The 18,663-nt window shown below is 38.9% G+C and overlaps 1 protein-coding gene across 2 annotated transcripts in view; it reads right to left on the reverse strand.

The window, feature by feature from the left end:
* Nucleotides 1-18,663, reverse strand: part of Rassf6 (Ras association domain family member 6) — a 62,675-nt gene that overhangs the window by 40,373 nt on the left and 3,639 nt on the right. For both annotated transcript variants that reach the window (XM_017800729.2, XM_029568549.1), the window contains exon 2: nucleotides 8,581-8,678. In XM_017800729.2, the coding sequence (XP_017656218.1) occupies nucleotides 8,581-8,645 (65 nt within the window). In that variant the 5' untranslated portion in view covers nucleotides 8,646-8,678. The remainder of the gene's footprint in view (nucleotides 1-8,580; nucleotides 8,679-18,663) is intronic.

Consider the following 18,663-nt stretch of genomic DNA (forward strand, 5'->3'; position numbering starts at 1 on the left):
AGCCATTCCCCACTACTTGTCCATCTGGTGAATCTAGTCAGCCTATCTAGAGGTCTTTGTTTTAGGAAGGTCAGCTGTTACTCCTCTAGCTGCAATCAGTTGTCAATATTCCTTTAGATAAGATTGAGGTCTGCTGTTCATTTTCCCAGTTCTATGCTGGGTTACTATCTGGGAGTCCCTTGGGCCACCCTGGCCAACAACTCAAAAGAAGGTATCTCCTATCTGGCATTGTTGCTTGTTATGTAGCCTTTAGCTATACATGTGGACTCTTAAGAAATTATATTGGCCCCTTTAATCTTTGGTTATACTTTCCTTTTGGGTGTTTAAGGCCATACAAGGCCATGTTTAAGCTCTTGTTTTTAAACCTGCTAAAATGATAAAATAGATAATTGTGCAGTAGCTAGATTTTTACTGGGAGTTACTAGTGATTGTCATTAATATGCTCAACTATTAGTGACAATATATGCTTATTGGAAAATATTGGATATAAATAAATTTTAAGAAACAGCCTCTTTTCACATATCTGGGGTATTCTTTCTATGACATAGCCCCATATGTTATTCAGTTTTTTAATAGCAATCTTTTATTTTCTCTAGATCATAAAATATTAATAATATGAAAAATTTAAAACAATTTCTATGTGAAAAAATCCTAGTTTTTAAATATTTTATTATGTTTTATTTTATGTATGTGAGTGAATTGCCTACATGTATATAAGTGCCCCTGTGTCATGCAATGTGCACAGAGGTCAGAAGAGGGTGTCGGATTCCCCTGGAACTGGAGTTACAGATGGTTGTTAGCAACCATTTGGGTGCTGGGAATCGAACCTGGGTCCTCTGCAAGAGCAGCCAGTGCTCTTTACCTCTCAGCCATCTTTCCATTCCCCCCTCCAATTCTAATTAAAAAATATATTTTATTTATTATTTTTATTTTATGTGAATGTGTGTATTGTCTGCATGTAGGTAAGTGCACCCATGTTGTGCAGTGCCCACAGAGGATAGAAGAGACGGTCAGATCCCCTGGAACTGGAGTTACAGATAGTTGTTAGCTACCATGTAGGTGCTGGGACTTGAACCCGGGTCTTCTGCAAGAACCAGTGTTCTTAACCGCTGAGCATCTCTCCAGCCCCAATCCAATTCTAATTTTTAAAGAAGATGATTCTAAGCACATGCTTCAAACTCTTTCTCTGGCTCATTTTAAATGCTTGACTCTATAAAAATATATCAGAGAGGCCGTCAGTATTCTTTGTTAAAGATGGAAATCCAATGACCTTTGGGAGAGTGATAACATCTCTTTATAAACCCGTCTTCAGGGCTGGCTAGGGCCTGTGTTTGCTCTTACTCCTTTGATCAGGAGAAGACTCTGGACTCCTGGGTAAACACTGCCCTCTGGCTCTAAGGGCCAGGTTGGAGGCAGCCTTTGGAACACACTGGTTCTTTTTATTTAATTTGCCCTTAGTGTAGGTGGATGGTTCTTTTGTTTCAGAAAGCAAAGGGAACACGCTTGGAAAAAGACGCTGTTAGGAATAAGGTACTTTCTGTATAAACTTATTACATCATGCTAATTAAGCTTATTTACCAAGGACAGGAATGCACATGTGCCTTTTGGGTGTTAGAAGAGTCACAGCCAGCAAGGGTAAATATCAGGTTCCTAACAAGCACAGAAAGCCCAACAGGTTCTGAGGGTGAAATCTGACCTGCATTTGAAACTGGATTTGAACTTTTGGTTCTTTTTTTTAGTGTCTTTTTTTTGTTGTTTGTTTTGTTTAAATACAGGGCTGGTATTTATTCACCTCTAGTGTCCTGATTTACAAGGTAAAATGAAGGTGCTTTAAAAGCAACCACATGGAACCATTTTTTGGTTGGGAGTATTTGCGTGTGAACAGCAGAACAGTGTTGACTCCAGGCAATGAAAGAAAGAGCAACTGGAACATGGCCGTTGGAGCATGAAGTTAACCCGTGCCAACACCCTGCAGCCAGGAAGGCTGAAACTCAGAGAACTGTTGCCCAGCAGCAAGATTCAAGCCCTATGTTGCCTGTGGTGCTGTGACCCTCATGCTTACTCATTTTACAGATCATATGTTAATTATCATGAAATGTTCCGAAACCAAAATTTCAAAGAAGTAGATGCTATTTTTTAATCTTAAAGTCTATTTTAAACATTAATCTCTAAGATCTTCCTGTATTTATATGCAACAAAATGAAAATATCTTAATAAGTTGACAATTTCCTTCTTGTTTACCATAACGCCTAATGCAGGCAGGGATCTGAAAACCTACATAAGTGAATAATTAAATGGGGGTGTTTGCCAGATGTGTGGGATACCATAATTAGCCAGCAGTATTGTTAACACTTTTGGTGACGGTTTTACAGAAATTTTCTCTGGTTCCTGGAAGTTTGTTTATGTCAGGAGGTCAGAAGTTGCCAGAATTTCCTGTCTTCCTCATCTGAGCAGTTCCCAGAGTGCAGTGTGCATGAGACACACCTGACAAATTCTGGGATAGAGCTCAGTGTCTGTATTGCTAATGCACTCTGATTCAGAGTCAGGTGGTACTGGGACCACATCTAGAGAGATTCCATTGGAAGCATGGTGTCTGGGAAATGATGAGGCTAGAAGATGATACGCCATCATTTGGAGCTTTAATGAACATACTGAAAGATGCTCGAATTACAGAAGACAAACCGCGAGTCCTTTTTACCATCCCACAATATGACACAAAACAAAAAGGTCAATGAAATCTCAGCCTCTTTTTTGGAAATGTCCCACCAGAATGTGTGGTTTTACTGTTAGACAAATAAAAAATGGGAATGTCCCTAGGCTTTCAGAATGTGTTTATTTCCTTCCTTCTGTGTTAGAGCTGAGTACTAGAAAGTACTTGTCAAAAATATTTTTTTAGGGATAAAAGTATTAGTTTTACTTATGAAGTGTTAATGCTCATCTGTAAGAAAGAGGAATATATTTGGACTATGGCGGTGCTGCTGGAACTAATTACTAAGTTTAAAGTATTACCTGTTGTCAATAATTTTCTAATTGACTTTGCCTTTTTTGTTATTTTTTTCTAAGCATATTTGTGAGAATGAAGTTTCCATGCACTAGTTCTATTTTCCTAATATTTTCCATAAGCATTCAAATATAAATGATCATCTGTTTGCTTAAAATAATCTCATATATTCAACTCACTCTACTGTCCAACTTTGTGAAAGACTAGTTCTTACCCTCAAGGGATTTACTTTGTACCCAGGAGAACCAAACATTCATGTATGAAACAAGGAAGAGGGGCCAGAAGGACTTCAGCTGTTGGCAAGTGCAATTTTTTTAAAAAATTAATAATTAATTTTTATTTTATGTGTATGAGCGTTATTATGTCTGCATGTGTGTAAGTGCACCTGTGTCATGCAGTGGCTCTGGAGAACAAAAGAGGGCATCAGATCCCCTGGAACTGAAATTACAGATGGTTGTTAGTCACCGTGGAGGTGTTAGGATTCGAACCTGGCTCATCTACAAGAACAGCCAGTGCTCTTAACCACGGAGCCATCTCTCTAGTCTTAAAGCGCAAATTTTTTAAAGAAAGCTGATTTGTAGCAATAACCTTACATTTACTTTTACACTTTGATCCAGGGCTGCTTCTGTTAACTATTTCTATGTATTATTAAAATAACAACAACAGAACAATCCATACCATACTGAAGACAGAAACTAAAGGAATGATTACAGGATGGCATGTCTATATTACTGAATGTTATTCTATCATTAAAACCATTTAAGAACATTTTTAATGGTACAGGAAATATTTGTAATCTAATGACAAGACTGTAAGACAAGATACAGTGTGATTTTAACTTTATAAAATGGAATCTTTACAAAGTGAGGATTAGGCTAAAATTAAAGTGCATTTTCTCTTGAATGCTTGATATAGATTCTTTGAGTCTTTCGATCTACATGTTTAAAATATTTCTGTTTTTATAATTATGTATAATTATGTATTTTTATAATATATGCAATATAAATACCTAAACAGTAATACTTTATATTTTTACTTTTATATTTAGGAAATAAATATTTTGGGGTTGTCTTTTTGATACAGGGCCTCCCTATGGCCCCAGCTGGCCTGGAACTCACTTTGTAGACCAGGATGGGCTTGAACTCACAAAGTTCCACCTGCCTCTGACTTCTGAGTGCTGGGACTAAAGGCATGTGCCACCATGCCCAGCTGAAATAAATATTTTAAAATAACAAATGCACAAATAATGAGAACTATTTAAAATTTTGCTGAGGCTTAGGAAAAATTTCATAGAAAACGTGAGGTGCTGAGACTGGGAAACGGTATTGCCTTATCAAGGAAGCAACAGGCATCCTGGTGACCACAATTGTATAGATAAGTCTCTACTGTAGTGCAATCAGGATCTGAGTTCATGCTGCACTAAACAGGCAAATGGAAGAAGGGGACATGGTGATCCAGGATGGGAAGTTACCACTGGCAGGACATGGCTACAAATGAGATTGATATAAATCCACAAAGAACAGAACCAGCAACTCTATACAAGAGAAAGATAAAACTGTCTTGGGGCTGCAGAGATTGCGCCACTGGTAAAGTGCTTAGCACATGGTAAGCACGAGGGCCTGAGCTCACTGAACCATTGTGAAGATGTAAGTGCAGATCCTGAACACCCATGTAAAAGACTGGCATGGCATGTGTCTGTAATCTCATTGCTGGGAAGGCAGAGACAGCTGGATTTCTGGAGCTTTCTGTCCAGTTTAGCCAAATCACATTGGTAAGCTCCATGTTCAGTGAGAGACCGTATTTTAAAAAATAAGGTGAATAACAACTATGGAAGACATCTGACATTGACCTTTTACCTCCAAACACAGACATGTACACACACACACACACACACACACACACACACACACACACACACACACACAGGATAGCTGAACAGATATAGAGAACACATGCATATAAATGGCCTAAATTAGAGCCGGGCATGGTGGTGCATGCCTTTAATCCCAGCATTTGGGAGGCAGAGGCTAGTTTCTGTGAGTTTGAGGCCAGCCTGGTCTCTATGGTGAGTTCCAGGTCAGCTGAAGCTACAGGGAGACCCTGTCTCAAAAACAAACAAACAAACAAAAAAAAAAGAAAGAGAAAACAAACAAACAACAAAGAAAACACAAATGGCCTAGATTAGAAAGCAAAGCAAGAGCCCCAAGTGCAGGTAAGTGTTAGGAAGACCACAGGGCCTTGTTTATCACATTTGCCTTGGAGCTTTCTCAGGCCAGAGATGTCCTAGTACACAGAGATACCCAGGAGTACAATGCAGCAAGGGACACAGAGATTGCTATTGTGGATGCCTCGAGTGTTGAGAGTGGATTCTAAGTGACTAAAGACCTGAGCTAGAGAACTCTGCTTCCTGTGGAACACAGAAGTCAGACAGCTGCTGTAACACAGCTGACACACACCGAGGGCAGAGTTCTAAGGTCAGACTTAGAGCAGTGTCCCAGGAGGAGAGGTGGGGTGATAATGTTATGACCTGACCTGAACAGAGCAGAGAACAGGAAATGATCCTGCCGGTTGGCACATTCTCCTTTCAGGCTGGGTATTGTCTCTTCTTCAAACTTTCCTCCCTGTGTTCAGAAAAGTCCTGGGCTGGTTAACTTTAACTGAACAGAAGGTATATATGCAAAAAAGAGTACTGGTGTAGGCTGTATCTCTACAGATGCTTCTCTTCCATCTATAATTCTTTTTGAGAACAGGCAAAAGTCGTAAAGAGACCATCTCCTACCCTTCCCCAGCACCTTTCTGCCCGCTCCTTTTATTTTATGTAGACATTACAGTCATTCTCAGCCACCTGTGCATAAAACTGTTTTTATAAAAATTCTCTTCCGAAAAAAAAATGTATGACTTCTTTGAGAACTTCATACAGTGTATTGTGACCCTATTTTCCTCTCCCCAACTCCTCTCAGGTCCACCCCTACCTACCCACCCAACATTTTGTTTCCCTTCCATTGAATCCAATATGTGCTGCCCAAATACTCTTGGGTATGGAATGTGCCCTGGATTGTGTTTGGCCTACCAGGGGCCACACCCTTAAAGAAAACTGACTCTTCCTCTCCTATCAGCTGTCAAATGTCAAGAGTTCCTCAGCTAGGGCTGGGGGTCCATGCACACATACCCCTCTACGAGGGGATTTTGTCCGGCTTTAAGCTTGAGTAAGACTTGCATATGCTGTCATAAAAGTATTAAGATGACACCAAATGACATTAAGACTGTTTAGCCCACTTAACTTTCCTCAGTTTCCCTCTTGTATATCGAAGCTTCCATTTCCTTGATCTTCCAGATATATATTTAACCCCTTATAGTTGCTCTTCCCCTCTAGCCAGTCTCCACATTTCTTCTGCTCACTTTTTATATTTATAGCAATTCACTGGTGATTTTATTCAATCTCAAACATTGCACACCTAGGACTGAACTCCTGATTGTCTACCCTAAACCTACCCCCAACCCCCACAGTCTTCATATCATCAAAACATGCTAATGCCATTCATTAGGCTAAAACCTGTAGAAGCGTCCTTGGTTACCCTTTCCCTCATACTTGACATCTAATCCTCCAGGAAATCCCACTGTCCCTTCCATTAAAATACAATTTTGTCCCTTGGTACTTGTTGGGGATTGGTTGTAGGTCCCCCACAAAAAGCAACTGTTGCAGATACTCAAGTCCTTCGCTTAAAATGGCAGAGTATATGCATATAACCTATCACACTTGCGTGTAGAATTTATATTGTCTCAAGAGTACTTATACTATCTAGTTCAGAGTAAATGTAATGAAAATAATTTATTTTATATTGTGTAGGGAAAGACAATAAGAAAATGTCTACACATGGTCAATACAGACACATTTTTTTTCCTACTAATTATGCACAAAGGTTGGTCGACTCCACAGACGCAGACATTCACTGATACTATGAACCAACTCTGATCAGGTCATATATGCTCTTTTCTGCCTCCACTTCTGCCATGGTCCAGGCCAGCATCACCTCCACCCTGAATCATCAGTCCTCTAGCAATTTCTCTGATTCTTCTCTTGTCCCTCTCCAGTGGGCTCCTCACACCGCAGCCAGACTGATGTTTTCATTGGCATGCTCAGTATCTTTCCATGGATTCTCATCTTACTTAGAAAGGCCAATTCTCATAAGGGCTATGAAGTGACCTCTGGCCTCACCTCTCCCCACTTCTGTCTTAGTTCCCTCTCTATTGGCCTCCCAAACCCACAAACTGCTTTAGCTAGGAATGCGCAAAGCCACTTAACAGGGTTTTCTTCCAATTCTGCATCTTCTCTGATGTCTTCCCTGAGCTCATCTTGAACTGGAGCATCCCATACTGTGTGCCTCCCTGACTGTCTGCTTCTGGGATTCTTGACTCGATTTCCTGCTATATTGTTATGTTTCATTAATTTCAACATTTATCATTCATATTGATTGTATCTCTCCCTTGAAAGTAAGGGTTTTGTTTGGCTCATTGCTGAATGCTCAGTGCTCAGGACAGTACCTCCCACAGTAAGCAGTCAGCAAGTATGTGAGAAAGGAATAAAGGAATCCTTTACTTTGAAGTGTGTTTTGGTGTCTTCGTCCCACCCATTTATGTCAGCCTGATCTTCTAGTAGTGGTTGTGCCCATATTTGTCCCCTTCCACTTTCTCTCCATCACTGACACCCATTCTACATACATTTTCTCTGTTCTTCATTATTGAACTCTACTTCTCCTTTGGCTTCTCGCTCCCATCCCAGGCCCTGTATGACTTGGGGCCTGATTCACTTGATTCTTCACTATTTCTTCTTTCCCTTTCTCAGCATCTGATCTGGCTCAGCCACATTCAGTTCATATCTTTATAGTTTTTTTTTTGTTGTTGTTGTTGTTTTGTTTTTGTTTTTGTCTTTTTGAGACACGGTCTCCCTGTAGCCCCAGCTGCCCTGAAACTCACTATGTTGACCAGGCTGGCCTTGAACTCATGAAGGTCTGCCTGCTTCTGCCTCCTGAGTGCTGGGACTAAAGGCGTGTGCCACCACACCCAGCACATCTTTATAGTTTTTAAACTTCTATTGTTCCCAAAGCAAAAGAAGATGCCATTTATTATGTCTAGTAAAATAGTTATGGATGTTGGCCACATATTATACAAGCTCATGTCAACAGGAAAACTAATTGTGCCATGAGGGGACAGATAGGAAAGGTGAGGATAAAACACACGATTCCTGGCCTCGGGGTAACTGTTTGGGTATGTTAACATCAGAGGTGAGGAGCCTTAGCACCTCCACTTAAGCTTAGTCTTCACAATTGCTCCAATTAGTAAAACAAAAATAAAATTTTAAATGAGCTTACATGACTATTAATGAAATATGAATGGTTATGTTATCACATGGTATAGTTTAGCAGTCTTTAGGAACATTCTTCTTTATATTCTTATCCAGTATCTCATCTAGTGATTCACAGTATTGATCTTGTTGTTCATATATCATGCTTACCAAAGTCTAAATGGCATATTCTACAAGTGATGGTGAGTAGGATAACATCATAGAGATGTATGCTTACCTGGTTATGAATGTCCTCTCATTGACAAAGATCCACGAAGGGTACTGGTGATCCATCATAGTCATCTTCTTCCCTTCTCAAGATGACCTGGAGATACCCTAAAACATTAGAACAGCATTAATGCTTTGCTCCTGGGAGACATCCATGTTCATTTGGATATTTGTTTGTTTCCCTAATGTATAAGAATGCTTTGAGGAGGTTTAAATGATAGTTCATCTGTCACCAAAAAGAAGAGAAAATATATTGTGTAAATTGAGAAATTATATATGTAGTAGCTCAATGTAAGGCAGAAATGGGAAATTAAAGTCTGTTCTTGTATTTCTAGGAAGAGTTCTCTTCTGTGTGGATTGGTGTGAGGGATCATATTTCTTCTATTACAGCAACTCAATTCAAAGTGACTGGACCCTGCCCTGAGTCAAGATTCCAGGCCACTGAAGTTAAGTGCTGGCTGAGTTGACTAAGGATGATGCAATATCCTCTAAGTTTCCTGCAGGTTCTGGAAACTATGATCAGATATCAATAGTCACCTCTTTTATGGGTTCACATGAATGGCCTTAGGATGTGATCACAAATATTAAGCATATTTTCTAGTTAGTCTATTTTGCAGTAATATGTAATTATCATTGCTCTGATCCTATATCTCAGATAATATAGTCAGAATCAAAATGTGGCCTGGAAACAAAAAAAAAATAAATTTTCTTAGCAAAAAAAAGTGCCTATATGTGAAATCCTTTTACTTTCAAGTCAAATTGTCTGGGGAGGTTAAGAAAAGAGGAAGACATTCTATATCCTGATTCCCCAGGATCTGGGGAGGGAAAAACACAAACAAATCTATTCTGCTCTTATAAAATCCCTGATGCATCCTTTTCCTTGGAGCACTTTGCTAATCTCAACAGACATCTTGCACAGACTTTAAGCTAAGTGCTTGACTGGAGCATCCTTTTAATATTTTTACAGTTCTGATCATCATATCACTTTCTAGGTACCAAATCTTCCTTAGATTTCATTCTTACATACAGTCTATCTCTTACCCTGACACTTAAGTTTTCTTTACTTCTGCTCAGATCTATATTTACAAACTCAAAATTGAAACATTTCTTCAACGTCAGGCTCTGTGTAATGATATTTCATATCACCAAGTCTCCTTTCATCAATTCACCTCACTCAGAAGGCAATCTTCCCTGCAGGTCTAAATGTGTTCTACTCACTGCTAGGTTATCAGCACCACTCTGATCCTATTTTCCCGCTTCCCATGACTTATTCACACCTTATTTCCTTTTCTACTGCTTTGGTTCACATCATGGTACTCTTCTAGATCAGACAATCTCTTTGATAGCACATCATTGCCTGGGGTCTGTGTCATGGAGGACACATGAAAGAAAGGACAGAAGGGACAAAATATTAGGTCACAGTACTCTCCATGCTAGGCTGCCCTGTGACAGAGACATAGTATGCCTGAAAATCAACAAAGCCCCCCTTACTCATTCTGAATGTCTGGTTACATAGCCCTTGCTCTAGCTTCTCAAATCCAAGTTTTGCTTTTATATATTTTTATTCTGATAACCCACAAAAGCATTGCAGGCATCCCACACTAAGATTACTCCAGTGATGATGCTGTGGCCCAAACAGTACCTTCTCTTTCTTAGATAAATTTACAGATTATTTATCATCTGTTTGTTTAGATAGCCCTTCCCTGAATTTCTCCTCCCACATTTAAATGGTCTGTACTTTGCCAAACTATATACTTTGCCTCAGAGAAGCACTTGATGAGAACCATTTTTCTCTTTCTTTGATATATTTTTCTTCTTAGGTTTTTGAGACAAAACAACAACGGCTCTGCCCTATTTTCTTGCCTTCTCACGGGCCTCAAAAGCTTAGTATTTTATGCTCACTTCTTTGTATGATCTTTAAATGCAGCGCTGGTTTGAGAGTCTAGTCCATCTTTGCCTTTCTAGCTATAAGTCTAGGAAAATAAATCCATGTGCTAATCCACTCAGCTTTCTGCTGAATTCTAGACTCTCATGCCACTAACTATTCTCTATTGAGATGTCTAACAGGCATCTTAAGAGCAATATGGATTAAACAGGAGCACTGACTTCCTCCCATGCTCCAGAATTCCCTCCTCCCCCTTTTTTCCCCCTGCATATCCAATTAGGTACAAAAACTAAGTTAAAGTCTTATTTTTCCCTCCTCCATTGTAAGCAGATTCTAATCCACGCATAAGTACTGTTTGGCTGTACTTTAATATATAACCTGAATTTACCACCTAGAGAGCTGTCTTGCTCACTCCTCCACATGAGGAGACATTTAGAAGCATCTATAAACCAGATGGAAAATTCTCATCACACACTGGGGATGTTTTGAAGTGAAGAAGGGGCAAGGGAAGTGTCATGTGACAGCAAAGTGAAAGTGAGCAGAGATGGACTGAAGAGTCATTGTGATAGCTTTCCAATCTGTCCCATCTCTCTGCCTTCACAAAAACCCTAAGAATACCATTGCTATTCAAGCATATTGTCAGGCTGTGATTTGTACTAAAGTAAATCATAGCTAGCTTCCTAAGACTGCAGAAGATGTGATCTTAGTACTGAAGACAGGTGGATGGAATTTAATAGACAAGCATGAGCACAGTATAAACGAAAATTGTCCATAGTTAGCATGTGAGAACTGAATAAAAATAATATTGGTCATGGATTCAGCCTCCTAGGTGAGCTTGCTAAATCATGTCATGCACATCCCACTGCTTTGGGACCATCTGCAATCTCTCCCACTGCTCCAAGACAAGGCGTTCCTGCTGGCTAGTAGGGGCCCAGACTTTTCAAGAGCTTGAGAGCGCCTGAGTTGGCCTCCAGGAAAGTAACCAAGGTACATCAATAATACAAACAGAATCAAACTTACAAACAAAATCAACAAAGGAAGGCTTGAATCACAAGGAACAAAAGAAATCCACTTGACAAAATCACAAAAAAAACCTCAATAATATGAAAAGCCAAAATAATATGTCCTCACAAAATATCATCAAATCCTATAGAAGAATTGTACAGTGAAGCCCCCCCCCCCGAGGTAACTCAGGACACAACATTTATTTTTAATTATTTATTTTTAAATTATTTTTAGTTTATGTGTATGAGTGTATTGTCTGCATGTGTATAAGTGCACCATGTGGTGCAATGCCTGAGAAAATCAGAATAAGGTTCAGTTCCCCTGGAACTGGAGCTATGGACAGTTATTAGCTCCCATTTGGGTGGTGGGAATCGGACCCGGGTCCTCTGCAAGAGCAGTTGGTGCTCTTAACCACTGAGCCATCTCTCCAGCCCTAGGACACAAGCTTTGAAAGAACAATCATAAACATTATCAAATAATTCAATGAATTTAAAGAACTAACAAACAATTCAGAGAACTAAAAGAGGATAGGGATAAACCTGACTGAATTCGCAAAAGAAATAAAATTATTAAAGAAAACTGAAGTCGAAATGAAGGAAGTGAAAAACTCAATAAGCCAATTTGAAACGACAGGAGAAAGCCTCACCAATAGAATGAATGAAATGGAAAACAGAATATTGGACAATAAATTTGAAGAATTGGACCACTCAAGCAAAGAATATGAAAAATGAAAAAAAAAACTGGAATGGAATATGCAGGAAATATGGGACACCATGAAAAGACCAAATCTACACATTTTAGACATAGAGGAAGGAGAAGAGTCCCAGATAAATGGTATTGACCAGATCTTCAACAGGACTATAGAAGAGAATTTCCCCCAAATAAGGAAAGACATACCAGTACAAGATAGACACAGAACACCAAACAGACAGGACCAGAAAAACACTCCCCACAGCATATCACAGTAAAAACACTAAATGTACAGAACAAAGAGAGCTGCAATACTGAAAGCTGCAAGAGAAAAACAAGTCACATATAATGGGAAACACGTCAGAATTATAGCTAACTTTTCAAAGCAAACTATGAAAACCAGAAGAACCTGGACCAAACTCTTCTCAGTTCTAAATGACCATAGATACCAAACCAGAATATTTTGCCCAGCAGTACTCTCTATTATAGCTGAAGGGGAAAGAAAAATCTTCCATGACACAAATAGGCCAAAAGAATTCAGGTCCACCAAACCTACCCTGTAGAGAATACTCGAAGCAATACAAAGGACTGAAGAAAGGAACAACTATACCCAAGTGGCAACAGAAAGAAACTAAATGAAGGTATAATTGTGGAAACACAAAATTAGACCAAGAATGCAAACAGAAATGAAAATGATGGTGACCAGTACACATCTTCCAATAATAACTTTAAATATCAATGACCTGAACTCCCAAGTCAAAAACACAGACTAGTTGAATGGATTAAGAAATAAAATTCATCTTTTTTGTTGTCTGCAAGAAACTCATCTCATCTTCACAGATAAGTATTACCTTAAGGTGAAAGAATGAAAAAAATTCCAATAAAATGGCACTAAGAAAAGAAATAAAATTCATCTTTTTGTTGTCTGCAAGAAACTCATCTCATCTTCACAGATAAGTACTACCTTAAGGTGAAAGAATGAAAAAAATTCCAATAAAATGGCACTAAGAAATAAGCAGGGGTTCTAATATCTGACAGATTCTAATATCTGACAAAACAGACTTCAAACTAAAGCTAATCAGGAGAGATAAAGAGGGTCACTTAATTCTGATCAAAGGAGCAACTGACCAAGAAGATATTACAATTATCAACAAATATGCACCAAACACTGGTGCACCCAATTTAATAAAGACAGTACTATGGGACTTAAAGATACAGATTAACCCAATTCAGTAATAGTAGGGGACTTCAATACCCCGCTATCTCCATTAGACAGGTCAACCAGACAAAGAATAAACAGAGACATTTGAATTAAATGATATTATACATCAAATGGCCCTAACAAATATCTACCAAATAGTCCACTCATGCACCAAAGAATACACTTTCTATTCAGCAGCCCATGGAAGTTTCTCTAAAACTGACCATGTACTGGGATACAAAACAAACCTCAACAAATACAAAAAAATGACATAATTCCAGGCATTCTATCAGATTACAATGCAATAAAGCTTATAATTAACATGAAAAGAAACCCTAGTAACTACACAAACTCATGGAGATTAAACAACACACTCTGGAAAGATAAATGGGTAAAAAAAAAAACAAAAAACCATGGACAACATCATTCTAAATGGCAAAAAGCTAGAAGCATTCTCATTAAAATCAGTAACCAGACAAGGATGTCCACTATCTCTACTCCTTTTCAATATAGTGTTTGAAATTCTTGCTAGAGCAATAAGACAAAAGAAGGAAATTAAAAGAGTACTAATTGGAAAAGAAGAGATCAAGTTATCCTTATTTGCAGATGATATGTTATATACCTAAGAGATTCCAAAAATTCCATGAGAAAACTAGAAATAATTAACACTTTCAGTAAAGTGGCAGGTTACCAAGTCAATCTACAAAAACCAGTAGCCTTTCTATATACCAATATCAAACAATCGAAGAAAGAATACATGGAAATCCTCACATTCACAATAGCCTCAAAACATATCTAGGAATTAACTTGACCAAAGACATTAAAGATACCTACAATGAAAAAATTTGTATCTTTGAAGAAAGAGATTGAGGAAGACACTAGGAGATGGAAGGATCTCCCATGCTCATGGATTGGAAAAATAACATTATGAAAACGACCATCCTATCAAAAGCAATATATAGATTCAATGCAATCCCAATCAAAATCCCCATGACATACTTCACAGAATCAGAAAAAAACATCCTTAAATTCATACAGAAGCACAAAAGACCCTGGACAGCCAAAGTAACCCTGAGCACAAAGATACATGCTGTGGGGATTACTATACCAGATCTCAAAGTATACTACAGAGCTATAGTTATAAAAGCAGTATGGTACTGGCACAAAAATAGACACATAGATCAATGGAACATCACTGAAGACCCAAACCTGAGTACATGCAATTTCAGCCACCTGATATTTGACAAAGGTGCCAAGAACACACAATGGAGGAAAGACAGCATTTTCAACAAATGGTCCTGGCAAAACTGGATCTCCACCTGTAGAAGAATGAAACTAGATCCTTATCTATTGCCTTGCACAAAAGTCAGCTCCAAATGGATCAAAGACCTCAACATGAAACTGGAAACCCTGAAACTATTAGAAGAAAATATTGTCAGTAACTTATAAGATATAGGAATTAAGGTCAGCAATCAACAAGTGAGACCTCATTATCTAAAAGGCTTCTGTCCAGCAAAAGAAACAACCAAGAACATGAAGAGAAAATCTTCACCTGTACACAACTGACAGAGGATTAATATCCAGAATATACAAAGAACTTAAAAACAGAAACAACAAAACACAATTCAATTAAAAGATGGGCTATGGATCTGAACAGAGTTCTTGAAAGAAGAAATCAGGATGGCTAAGAAACACTTTAAAAAGTATTCAACATCTTTAGTACTTAGAGAAATGCAAATTAAAAGCACTTTAAGATTTCATCTTACCTTAGTAAGACTGGCTAAGACCAAGAGAACAAATGATATCAAATTCTGGAGAGGATGTGGAGAAAGGGGAATGCTCATTACTGCTGGTAGGATTGCAAACTCATGCAACCTCTATGGAAAGCAGTGTGGAGGATTCTTAAAAAACTAAACATGAATTAAACATGAATTTATCATATGACTCGGTTATACCACTCCTTGGCATATACCCAAAGGACTCATCCTACTGCAGGGTACATCTATGTTTGTTGCTGCTTTTTTCATAGTAGCTAAGAAGTAGAAGCAAACTAAATGTCCCTCAACTGAGGAGTGGATAATGAAAATGTGGTATATTTACACAATGGCATTCCCCTCAGTGACAAAGACAAAATCATGAAATTTGCACATAAATGGATGGGACTAGAGACTGTTATACTAAATGAAGTAACAGACTCAGAAAAACAAAAGATGCATGTTCTCCCTCATTTGTGGATCTTAGCACCAAATCCTTATATGTGAGTATATATCCTAATGTAACTGCAGGAGCCAAGAAAATGGAAATAAATAAAGGTAAAGGGAAAGAAGGAGCCTGAGAGAGAGGAATAGTAAGAGACAGGTGTTACCAAGGGGGAAATGGGTAAAATGGGGGTATTTAAATGAGAGGGGAAGAGGAATGGTTATATGAGGAACCATGGGGGAAAGGGGTAAAAGAAGCTCATGAGAGGGGGGACCATGGGAGACAGGTATTTCTAAGGGTGAAATGGAAAAAATATGAGTATTTTAACTGGGGAGTGAGGAGGGAGTGCTATACAAGGAGAGAGAGAGGAGAGATTAAATAATGCTTAGCTGGTGTGAAAAACCAGAGGGAAATGTATTAGTTCAAAAGTCTACTGAAAATTTATAGATACAATATCTCTGCAAGAGTCCATGTGTATAGCTGAAGGCTATATAATAAGAAACATTGCCAGATAGAAAAAACTTCCTTTGAGTTGTTGGTCAGGATAGTCCAAGACTCCCAAAATTACACAGGCTATTGTCACAGCTCTTGATTATCTCTCAGAACTTGGAAGGTAAGACGCTAATACTTTGGACCCAGGACTTGGAGCAATGGAGCTGGAACTGATCTGGAAGTCGCCTCCCTGAAGACTAGCTCTCATAGTTTCAGAGGACACTATGCAAGCTGCTAAGGGAGAAAACCAATCAATGGTCCAGCCCCAGCTTTAAGAACTAATAACCACAACAACGACCAGCACAGCAAACTTTATAGTACAGTGGCACTTTTATCTTGAGGGTAATCAGCAGCTACCTAATTGGACTTAAAGCTCACTCAGTGGGAGGGAACTCATGTGTGGTACTATAAACATAGTCAAATACACATGGCTGGAGAAGGCATAGATTGTAGAGAAAACCCCAAGGCTGTCACATTCCTAGACTAATATAACTTCTTACTATATGCTAAATACGAATTCTCATATTTTCAGAGAAGTATGCCAGTTGCCATTCATCAAAGAAAGTTCTTTTGCAACAGATGGCAACTGTTACACAGAGTACCACATGAACAGTGAATAAGTGTCTGTGTGATACTCAACCTCATGTGACACATCTACAATGGAACCTCTATACCCAAGGCTCACAGAACATAGTGGAACAAGGGGTAGAAAGAATTCTAATGCATCTCTTAACTCTCATCAATGAAGCTCCCTACAGAGGACACTGAGCACAAAAGGCCACAAATGGCCAAAGTGTAGGGAATAAGAGTCTACAGAGTGTGGGTCCTCGGACAGGCCTCCTATATTAAACTTCACCCACCCACAGTCAAAGGCCATTGCAGAAGAGGGGACAAAAAGACTGTAAGGGGAGGAGGTGCATGACCATATGGAAAGAGACTCTTATAGGCTCCTGGGACCTTGCACATATGAACCTATGCAAAAAAGTCAGCATTTACTAGACCCATGAAAACTCAAATGGACAAAAACCCAGCATAGAACTGGGGAAATGGGCAGCAGGCCCCCCACCTTAGCAAAAGAACTACTGGAAGTTGATTACTGCTGGGTGAGGGAGAGTTGATCTTCTTTAAGGGAGTGACTCTAGATAGGCTGACTAGACCCCAGTGGATGAACTTGCACCGAGGGACATCTGGGTACACTAACTTAACTCAATAGGCATTAACATAAATGACAGCATGCATAAAATCCAGTGGTGGGTGGGTGGGGGGCTATGGGAGGGTGTGGATGGGGGAGAGGGTATAAAGCTGATTAAAATGTTTTGGATGAAATACACAAAAATTCAATACAAATATTCAAAAAAGAAAAAGCTAATTAAAAAGTAATAATATTGATCATGTCTGATCTAAAATCTCAAACAGTTCAAATGACTAAAGTATAAGAAAATGATCTGGAAAAGTCTCAGTGGTTTTATTAACTGGGAAGTGAGGCACAGATCAATAAACTCCTCCCTCTTTTCTTATTCCTACTCAAGCAAATCAAACCTGGTAGAGTTCTTATGAAGAGGTTCTAAGATATAAAGGCTTAGTAGGCTTAAGGTCTGAGTTTGTTATCACAGAGGCTTAGCAGGAAGATAATAGAGGTCATAAGAGGCAGAGATAAAGAGAATTTAAAATACAAGGGACAATTAAATTTGAGGTCATTCTGTGGGGGTTCAGTTTGGCTCTTTGGCGGAGCACAATACACTGTGACTAGAGGAGGAAGATGGTCACTCCAAACATGCACTTCACTTGGAGACTGAATCATAGTCTCTACCAGGCCTAGACTGTCTGTGAAACAAGAGCACTGGCTTAATAAGTTTGGCTATTTACTTCTCTGTTTTACCAGACAGAATGGAGCCCAGATCTTAGAGAAACAACCCTGGAAATAGCAGGCAGATTTAAGGAGCTCTGGGATGGAAGAAGGTAGAATTGTTGTGAGCAGGCAGATAGATCTGGAGCCTCAGAGACCCTGAAAGACAGCACCAGTGTGTGGGTAGCCCTGGGACCTGAGAGATGAGGCATTAGGTGTTCACTTCCCCCAGCTCTGTACCCCTGCCCAGACCTGGGCATGTCTGGATTTGCCAGTTACCCTGTTACCAGAATGAGGCCAGAGGATGTAGGGAGGAGGAGGAAAATTCAAGCACTAATAAACTCAAATGAGCCAGTCATTTAAAATACCTTCCCTGTGCCCAACCATGGATGACTTAAATGGTTACTTATTTAACAGTGGAAATTTTAGTTTACTCCTTTGAATATCCAACGAAGTATTTCTTGAATTCCTTCTCTGTGCCTATATCTGAATTTGTAGCCAGTGGTTCATGTTTTAAAAAAGAACTAAACAAATAGAGAACCAAAATAAACATTATTAATCACTACTCAGAACTTCTCTAGCATCTGAACTTTCACAGTAAATTCCCTGCAGCTTTCTAGCTGCTTATTGCTTTCTTTCCTTATTTAATCTATTTTATTTTACTTAAGCTGACTACTAGATTCTTTATAACAGGATTATTGATATTTCATTTTTTATCATTTAGAGTATATGAAGTATAGATACAAAAAATACATAAACATTGGATATATTCAGT

This window comes from Nannospalax galili, unplaced genomic scaffold (genome assembly GCF_000622305.1).
Source record: "Nannospalax galili isolate Female #2095 unplaced genomic scaffold, S.galili_v1.0 scaffold800, whole genome shotgun sequence".
NCBI classification, from domain to species: Eukaryota; Metazoa; Chordata; class Mammalia; order Rodentia; family Spalacidae; genus Nannospalax; species Nannospalax galili.